General features: G+C 43.8%; 1 protein-coding gene across 1 annotated transcript in view; it reads left to right on the forward strand.

Moving 5' to 3' along the window:
• NMT2 (N-myristoyltransferase 2) overlaps positions 1-4,232 on the forward strand; it is a 46,891-nt gene extending 42,659 nt beyond the window's left edge. The window contains exons 10-13 of the mRNA XM_073677426.1: positions 172-342; positions 584-751; positions 2,129-2,266; positions 3,362-4,232. Coding sequence (XP_073533527.1) covers positions 172-342; positions 584-751; positions 2,129-2,266; positions 3,362-3,382 — 498 coding nt within the window. The 3' untranslated portion in view covers positions 3,383-4,232. The remainder of the gene's footprint in view (positions 1-171; positions 343-583; positions 752-2,128; positions 2,267-3,361) is intronic.
• Positions 4,233-10,078: the final 5,846 nt, after the last annotated feature.

Here is a 10,078-nt window from a genome sequence, read left to right on the forward strand (position 1 = left end):
ACTTTAGATATCCAGTTAGTTATTAGTTGTGATGAATCATTTACATTGTTCTTGTTTCATTAGTTTATTGCAGAAAGTGTGCAAATTTAGCTGGAAAAAAATACTAAATTTGCAATGAGGGTTGAATAATTTTAATACTTTCTTTTTTTCTTTTACCTTCCTAATAATAAGGCTACAAAGACTGCTGGGCTAAGATCAATGGAGAAGAAGGACATCCCGATGGTCCAGCAGTTATTAAATAGCTACCTGAGTCAGTTTCACCTCGCTCCGGTCATGGATGAAGAGGAGATTTCACATTGGTTTTTCCCTCAGGATAGCATCATTGATACGTTTGTGGTAGAGGTAAGTCTCGGTGCCATTATCAGAACTTATCATGGCGCTCTACAAGGGAAGAGGGTTCACCCCTTGTAGCCCTATGACCAGATCGCTACCGTCCATATGAAGACGCCCTCGACCATCACTGTCTTGCATGTCCTGTCCTAATAGGAACCTGTGCACATTTCCATAAAAAGGCACAGGGTAATGAAATGTGGCATACATTTCTGGGATGGGAATACCTAATTGGCACCCCCTTTCTTCGCAGAGCTCTACAGGCGTATTGACGGACTTCTTCAGTTTTTACACATTACCTTCCACGGTCATGCATCATCCGGTGCACAAAACTCTCAAAGCCGCTTATTCCTTCTACAACGTCCACACGGAGACGCCCCTGCTGGACCTAATGAACGATGCACTGATTATCGCCAAATTAGTAAGTCCATTTTGCGCTCGTTTTTTCTCCCCTCCTATTGAGATGCGTTCTTTAATAATTGTTGCAAGGAAAATCCAACATTTTCTTTATTTTCAAACCGTAATCACCAGAATCCGCCCGGGCGGCAAAAAAAAATACAAATATTTTTGTCGGAATTTTGCAGCGTTCACAGCAAAAATCTGTGATTTGGCCGCAGTGAGGGAATGTGCCCTAAGTGTGCTGTCATGTATTGGCTCATTCATTCGTCAGGCCCTAAATGTGGCAGTCCGGCATGTACAATTTTTGATTTGACCAGTGGATATAGGATTTCTGTATATTGTGTTGACTTTGAGTTACATTGAGTCTAAAAGGGGTCCCCTCTCTAAAGGATAGGTTTTAGATTTATGATCGCTGAGGGACCGTCCACTCGGACTGTCGCTAATCATACCAGGTGTCCCCAATTTTCCAGTATGATTGAACCCTTGCTGATGTCGTCTCCATGTAATGTGACGTTCTGAGAAGTTGCGCCTGTTGCAAATAAAATTGTAAAATCCAAGTACGTAGAGGAGAGAGTCACGCTGACAAACTTATGTATCTGTTTATTACACCATCAGTCAGAGTTATCTCTACCTATGTGCATATATACGTCTAAGTGGCTAAAGTTAATACTGTCTACACCCACCTTAAGGGTCTTGGTTGTCTTAAGGGTCTTAGGTGTGGCTTTAATTCTTTACTTTAATTTTCCTACGTTATCTCTAAGACCAAGGAATTCCTGAGACTCCTTATCTCAAAGCATACATCTCCTTGCTTTCCAAAATGGAGTCTGTGTATGTAAAATAACCATAATGAAGTCAGGATAGATAAATAATTCTGAGCATGTGCAACCACTGTCTTATAGGAGTGGTGGTTGCACATGCTCAGTAATGCTTTCTTAAAACGGGATTTTGGGACCTCTGTTTTTGTGATTGGTGGGGGTCCTAGCAAATGGATGAGTATCTATCTTGTGAACAAGTGATACATGTTGTTTTCAGGACAAGTTCAAAATTTTTCTGGTACCAGAATGGGGTACTCCTCAGTTAGTGATGTTTTTTTCCTGGGACAACCACCAATCCTCAGATTGAAGGGGTTGCAGTGCTCTTTATGGCTGGTTCCAGAGGTCTGATAACCAGCAATTATTACATGATGACAGGTCTTGGAAGAATGTCCTCAATTCCTGATATGGGATTGTGGGTTTGAGGCACAACTTGCTTCAGGAAAAGGACTTCTTACTAGTCAGGGACAAGTCCTGATTATGGCTGTAGAAACTAAAGAAGAAAAAAACTGCATTGTGTGAATGACAAAAAAAAAAATGGTAAATTGAATTTCCACAAATTTATCTTCTTCCCGTTTCTCGTGCAGAAAGGGTTTGATGTTTTCAACGCTTTGGATCTGATGGAAAACAAAACTTTCTTGGAAAAACTAAAGTTTGGCATAGGAGATGGCAATTTGCAATACTACTTGTTCAACTGGAGATGCCCAGCTATGGAGTCTGAAAAGGTGAGAATATACCTACAAAGGACAGTAACATCTCACCCCGAAGCGAGGTACAGGGAGATGTTGGATGGGATCCTCGCACTGTAGAACGGCCTTAGCTGTCCCCATCTTGTCTCTGAATTTTAGGAGATTAGGTCACAATTTTTTTCGCTTTCCAGGGTCAAGAAACCCAGAATATGACTGTTTTCCGAGAAGCATTTATTTCACCTCCCCCTCTCACATACTGACCTCAGACAATTAGAATAATAGGTTTGGGGAGAAGGGACAGGGCAGTATCTCTGGCTGGGTGGTAATTAAAGGGGTTGTCCAACCATTAAATCAGTGTTAAAAAATGATCTAGTGAAGAATATGACATTTACATAGTTTGGCGCCACCTGGTGTTTAAAGTGTATGGCATTGTGCATGTCCACCTACTGAGCAGGGTGCTGGTGGTCACACATGCTCAGTCCCTCTACAACAAAGTGATCCTCATACACTGCTGAGCAGCTTTCTGTTTGCTTGTCCTGGAAGGAGCAGAGTCTCTGCAGTGTGGCTCAGAAGACTACTTCTGCGGGTGACGTAACAAAGCGGCTATAGTGTTAGCTTCCAGAGGGGGAAGTGGACTGATTCTGTTCGAAGTTTTCCCTCAGGAGCTTAGGGGACATATGAAAACTTTTATTTACACTAGATGATTATAAAACGGTACTAGCCATTCAATACAAGCTGTCAGAGTCCAGTTCTGTCTAGCGTGTGGCCCTAGGAGCACAGATTAACAGCAGAACATGGGAGGAACATGAAGGCTAAATAATAATGCAAAACCCTTAGGCTAGAAGCATAGTCAATTACTATAAAACAACTACTAACTGCCTGTCACAACCATTATCAGCTGCCAGGGTTGGAAGGAGATCATTTTTGTCCAGTGAGTGGCCTTATGAGCACAGATTAGCAGCAAAACTTGGAAGAAAAATAATGATACAGAATCTGTATGCTAGAAACATAGTACAGCTGTGAATGGTCTTTTAACAATTATGAGCTTCCAGAAGTGGAAGGGGACCAATTCTGTCTATTGAGAATTATGTGAATTTTGCTAACTTTTTTTTTTTTTCCCCCCCTCTTCAGGTCGGTTTGGTGTTACAGTAAACTCCGCCATAGTAGACCGCCTCAGTCATTCGACGCATGGGTCAGGAGCTGCTCTTCAGGAGAGACAAGCACAAAGCGAAGCAGATGCTGGAGCCGCCAGGTGGTGTGAAGGAAAGGAAGCAGCGGCCTGGGCAGCTTTGCCACCACACAGACATTATACAGCGTCGTCGTCATCTCCTCCTGGCGCACATCGTTAATTTACAGGACTAAAACCAACGAGAAAAATCTACCCCACAGAGTGAAAAATTACGGAAGCACACATTCCTTTAAGCTTGGAAAAATCTAACTTTTCAAGGACACGACAGATCATTTGGTCTTTCTCGTCATCATTGTTTTTATTTAATTTTTTTTTTTTTATATACGGATCGGACTGCGGATTGCATGTGAAAAAAAAACTTTTTTTTTTTTCAGATTTGGCAATGCACCGTCGAATGCAGCGTCTCAACCATGTGGTTATCAGAGGGCCAAAAATAACTTACTGTACAATGGATCTCTGGCCAAATTTTTGCCCAGGTGCCTGTAAGATTTAGTTCCCTTCCCGTTTTTTGCTTTTAATGCTTTTTTTTGTGTCATTTAAATACCGGATATCAGTCGCCGCCGGGGAAACGGTCAGTCCGAGGAAAAAAAAAAAAGTCGCAGGATCTCTATAATTGGCAAAACTAAAATCTTGTTATTTGTGATAGAAGAATGAGTAGATACACGGGCGAGCTAGTGTGATGTTATAGTAAATCCGATAAGAACATTCATGGTGTGATCGCAGTGTCGCCTTCTCATGCACTTCCCCTGCAAAAGTATTACTTCCTTTCAGAGCTTTAAGTAAAGCGTATTTGAAATAAAAAAGATAAAAAAATTTCACTTTGTCAGATATTCCTATAATGTGACAGTGTCCCCATGACAACCCTTCCTGTCTCCCTGCTAAGGCATTCCGTGCTTTATCTTTGGGTATCATAGAAGCCAAACATATCTGGGTTGAAAAAAAAAAAAAAAAAATAAAGCTGGATTCTGATTAGTAACAATAAGGCTCTGTGTCACGGTTAAGATGATCAGGAAGTGTTTTCATGGGGCCACACAATATCTGGTCACAGAATGGCTTGTGGTACTGTGAACTCGTGCGGTCAGCATGAATTACACACTGTGTGTGCGTTCAACCGTGTAAGTTTGAAACGCCGCTGCAGTGCTTGTCGAATCCTAACAGTGTGCAATATACACGCTGTTAGGATTCAGCTCTGCTTATCAATTTCAGCGCGATCTGCATACTTGGTCACACGCCGACTAGATTCTCATCCGCTACTCTGAATGAGAATATGGTCGGCACGTGACTGCATCACATAATAGCAGTGACTTGACGACTGCTGAAACCCAAGCGGAACCGAATCCTAACAGTGTGTATATTGCAGGATTCTTTCAACATATAGGTCACCTGGAATAAAAAAAGAAAGGGCAATGGATAAACCGTCTGCAGGGTTGTGCCATTTTTGTAGCACGTAATACCGTCATTTGTGACACACATCCATGAGAAATGTGTCTGATATACGGTAAGTTTCACAATCTGGTGCAGTTTTCTCCAAATGAAGATTTCTGCTCTCTATATAAAGTGTCCTCCATATGGTAAGGTTCAGAAATCTGCTTTTTAAGAGACCAAATAATAGAACTTTCCGAAACACCGTATTCAGCAAAAGTGTAGAAAAAATGCCGTACAGTAAGAATGGTTTAAAAAAAAAAAAAGTGTTTATTTTTATCAATTATCAAAATGAATGAACAAAAGATAAAGTTCCTTCAAAACAAAACCATGTGCAAGTAGAGGAAATGATGAAGGCGAAGGGCGGCCACCAAATATTGATATGATTTAGATTTCTCTTTTGTTCATTCACTTTGCGTTTTAATTGATATAAAATAAACCCTTATTTTTTTTTAAAGCATTCTTACACCTGCCTGGCCCTTTAAGACAGGAAGGCTCAATTCAGGCTCTCTGCAGTCTCAATATCTGGACAACAGTGTGATACTTCCTGCATGTGAGCGGAGAGATGCCACTGTGTACAGCATGGATACACCGGGGAGATCTGTGCTGCTAGATGTAGATATATCAAGCAATATAAGATGGATTTTCAGTTATAGGGGTGGACCGGCACGGCTTCAGTCACCGCTCAGTATACAGTGAGAGACAGCTGTATCTGCGTCTCCAGCACTGACTGACAGCTGACTCTAATGCTCAGCTGGCTGTCAGTCAGTGCCGGGAGCCCAGATACAGCTGTCACTCACTCTATACTGAGCGGTGACTGAAGCCATGCCGGTCCACTCCTGTGACTGAAATCCCGAGCCTGCCTGGAGGAATAAAGTTCATTTCCTTCTGGCAGCGGGGCAGAGTGCAGGCGCCAGGCAGGTTCAGAATGCTATAAACCTTCAGATTAACACGATATGTGCAGGTTAAAAGCATTTTTTTTACATGACAGGTTCCCTTTAACATGACAAATCTGGCATTTTAATAAGGGAGTGTATATTTTTTATATTCACTGTACAGTAGATAACACCGGATCCACCAATCACAATGGGTGATGTTACAGCTCACCTCCTCCCCCCTCCCTCTACATTGATTGATAACTCAGGATCCACCATTCACAATGTGATATCGTATAGGTGTTACCAATCATTGTACAGGGAGGGGGAGATGGTGAGCTGTGATATCACATTGTGAATGGTGGATCCTGTGTTATCACAGCTCACCTCCTCCTCCTGTACAATGACTGATAACACCTCTATATACAGTAGATAACACAGGATCCACCATTTACAATAGGTGATGTCACAGCTCACCTCCTCCTTCACATCTTATGTTATGTCCGTTCTTTATAAATCCAGTACAGTTTGTTAATTTTTAATTTGTGATTTCTTTTACTTTCCACTCTATCTTTTGTGCGGCCTCTTCCTCCGGGGTCTCTGTGTTGGTGCTTTTCTGTTTGTTCCGATAAGAAAATTTCGTTTTTTTACTCCTTCTCCCGCTTAAGTCCAAGTTTCTCAAACTTTTTCAATAAAATCTACAGGATGAACTGCATGTCATCTCCAAAACCGGGGCCCAGATCTTCTCATATGGGCTGGTTCGAGAAATCTTGGACACAAGTGATTATGATTTCCCTATCGTCCCTTTGGCGACTTTGGCCGCCATGTTGGCAGTGTTCTGCTAAAATAAAATAGGTATACAAATTACATTTCCAGAGATGTGTGACTACTGGAAATCATCTATGCTGTACAAACAACATACAGCTGATAGCCCACTGCAAGAGCCGGGATCAGGGCTAGCTCCGATCCTGGTCGTTTGTCCCTTAGATGTCACAGTCAATAGTGACCGTGGCATGAAAGCAGTTAAGCAAAAGCAGGAGGCTCCATAAATGCCCGAACAATGTTATTAATCCCTTAATCCACTTGGTTTCTCCTCTTTAGGATTTTATGGCGGCATTTATTTTTTAATGTCTGACCTTTTTTGTTTATACAGTAGTGTTCAAAATAATAGCAGTCCAATATGACCAGATTAATCACTGTTTTTGGTATAAATTATATCACCACATGTCAAAAAATTTACCAGATTCTAAGAAAACCAATAGACTCGGCATTCATGATCTGCAGGTTTATGAGTCTGTATTTGAAAGGGGGTGTGCTCAATTAGTGAGGTCAATCATTAGAAAACAGTGTGCAATGTTCTCAATGCATGGAAATAAAAACTAATATAAAAAATTGTGTTTTTAACTGATTTTGAACACTACTGTAAATAGGGCCACCCTTAGGAATTTCTGGTCTCGTGCATTATTATTATTATGATAGCGCCATTAATTCCATGGCGCTTTACATGTGAAAAAGGGGTATACGTAGCAAACAACAAGTACAATTTTGAACAAATACAAGTTACCAACTGGTTCGGGAGGAGAGAGGACCCTGCCCTCGAGGGCTCACAATCTAGAAAGAGGGGTGAGGATACAGTAGGTGGGGGCACAGCTGGTCACGCAGCAAGGGTTACTGTAGGTTGTAGGCTTGTCGGAAGAGGTGGGTCTTTAGGCTACAGTGGAAACTTTCAAAAAGAACCTGGAGTCTGACGTGTTGGGGTAGAGTTCCAGAGTAGGGGTGATGCACGGGAGAAATATTGTATGCGATTGTGGGAAGAGGGGAGTAGAGCAGGAGAGATCTTGTGAGGATCGGAGGTTGCGTGCAGGTATGTAGCGGGAGACTAGGTCACAGATATATGGAGGAGACAGGTTGTGGATGGCTTTGTATGCCATGGTTAGGGTCTCGAACTTGAGTCACTGGGCAATGGGGAGCCAGCGCAGGGATTGGCAGAGGGGAGAGGCCGGGGAATAGCGGGGGGACAGGTGGATTAGTCAGGCAGAAGTGTTTAGGATAGATTGGAGGGGTGCAAGTGTGGTAGAAGGGAGGCCACAGAGCAGGAGGTTGCAATAGTCGAGGCGAGAGATGATGAGGGCATGCACTAGTGTTTTTGCTGATTCATGGTTGAGGAATGTGCGGATCCGGGAAATAGTTTTGAGTTGGAGTCCGTCTGAAGTAGAAAGGGCTTGGATATGAGGTTTGAAGGAAAGATCAGAGTCAAGGGTTACCCCGAGCTTGCGGGACTGAGGAGAGTGGACAGCCATTGACTTTGATAGGTCAGGTGGGGGGGGGGGTTGAGTGAGATGGTGGAAAGATGATGAATTCAGTTTTATCCATATTAAGTTTTAGGAAGCTAGCAGAGAAGAAATATGAAATAGCAGACAGACATTGTGGGATTCTGGTTAGTAGAGGTGATATCAGGTCCAGAGAGGTAGATCTGTGTGTCATCAGCATAGAGATGATACTGAAAGCCGTGGGACTCTGAGCTGTCCCAGGCCGAAGGTGTAAATGGAGAAGAGCTGGGGTCCTAGAACTGAACCTTGGGGGACACCGACAGATAGGGGGCGAGATGAGGAGGTGGTGTGTGAGTGGGAGACGCTGAATGTCCGATCGGTTAGCTATGAGGAGATCCAAGATAGGGCCGTAGTAAGAGGGAATGGTCCAGGAGGAGGACAGAGTAGTGTCGCTTGGATTTGGCGGTCAGTAGGTCGTTGATGACTTTAGTCAGGGCAGTTTCAGTAGAATGGTGAGGTCTGAAGCCAGATTGTAAGCAAAGAGGGAGCAGGAGGAGAGGTGGGAGGACAGTTAAATGGATGTGTTGTTCCAGCAGTTTTGAGGCATAGGGGAGAAGTGAGATGGGGCGATAGCTAGACAGGTGACAGGTTGAAGAGGTGGGTTAGGGTTGGGATGAGGTGGGACGGGATTGGGTCAAGTTCACAGGTGGTGAGATGTGACTTGGAGAGTCAAGAGGAAAGCTGATCTTCGGTGATGGCGGAGAAGCTGGTTTTGGAGCAGGAGAGTTGAGTAGTTATGAGAAGGGGCTGTGGGGACTTATGGCCAAAGCTTTGCCTTATGTTGTCAATCTTCTGCTTGAAGAATGAGGCAAAGTCTTCAGCTGAGATGAGTGGGGAGGGAGGGAGAGCTGGGGGACAGAGGAGAGAACTTAAAGTACTGAATAGCTGTTTAGGGTTGTGAGACAGACGATAGACCAGAACATTGTAGTATGTTCAACACAGAGCAGAGATAAAGGTAGCACTCACCCAGTCTTCTTAAAACAACGTCCTTTATTGTTATGCGGGAAATATCAGCGTGCGGCATCAGACTGAGACCCCGGAGGGTGTGCGGGGGAGAGGAGAAAAGGACAACGGCCGTTTCGCTGCCTTACGGCGCTTCAATGGGTCCAAGGTCCCGTGTGGCATTGGACTGAGACCCCGGAGGGTGTGTGGGGGAGAGGAGAAAAGGACAACGGCCGTTTCCCTGCCTTCCAGTGCTTCAACGGGTCCAAGGTCCAGCGCCGGAAGGCAGCGAAACGGCCGTTGTCCTTTTCTCCTCTCACCCGCACACCCTCCGGGGTCTCAGTCCGATGTCCCGCACATAACAATAAAGGACGTTATTTTAAGAAGACTGGTTGAGTGCTACCATTATCTCTGCTCTGTGTTGAAGTTATAATTCACTTGGATGTGCACCACCGTCCTAGTCTTAAAGCACGCAGTCTGAGGCGATTCCTAGTGATTTATGTTTGAAAAGCAGCGTGGTGCCGGAATGTTTCCCTTGTGTTGAACATGGCAGTATGTATCTTTCAGTTCCAGCACACTCATGTAACAATATGGAAATGTTTTATAGCCGATTTTATTGACTCCATTTTGAAAGGTCAAGCTATCAGGAATTTGATCAGATTGATCTGGCTTCTTTATCAAGAAAAGGTGGAATAGAATCACCTTTTTTCCTTCTTCCACTGGTATCTCAGAGCTTGATTCTGAACTAGAATCAAATCTTCTGCTTCCAGGGCAAACGGTTCCTCCCAAGATTTCCGGGGTGATGTCACTGTGAATATTCAGGGAGGAACAGTCGGCAATTCCAACCTCAGGCCTGATTCCACTATATCTAGAATCCAGCCACTGGGTGAAATTCCTCCCCCGGCATGGAAGAAAAAAAAATCCCCCCCCCCCCACCTAACCGGGGAATGGCGTCACGGGGAAGACTTCATTCTCCCCGAGGAGGAACCCCTAAACATGAATCCTCTATTTTTTTTCCTCTTTTGTCCTCCCATTTTTCTTGATCCCTGGGTCTTTTCCAGCCATACCATCTCCTCCGAAAATACCTTTT

The sequence above is a fragment of the Phyllobates terribilis genome, unplaced genomic scaffold, assembly GCF_046119375.1.
Source record: "Phyllobates terribilis strain yellow unplaced genomic scaffold, ASM4611937v1 Scaffold_4__5_contigs__length_816908805, whole genome shotgun sequence".
Taxonomy (NCBI): Eukaryota; Metazoa; Chordata; class Amphibia; order Anura; family Dendrobatidae; genus Phyllobates; species Phyllobates terribilis.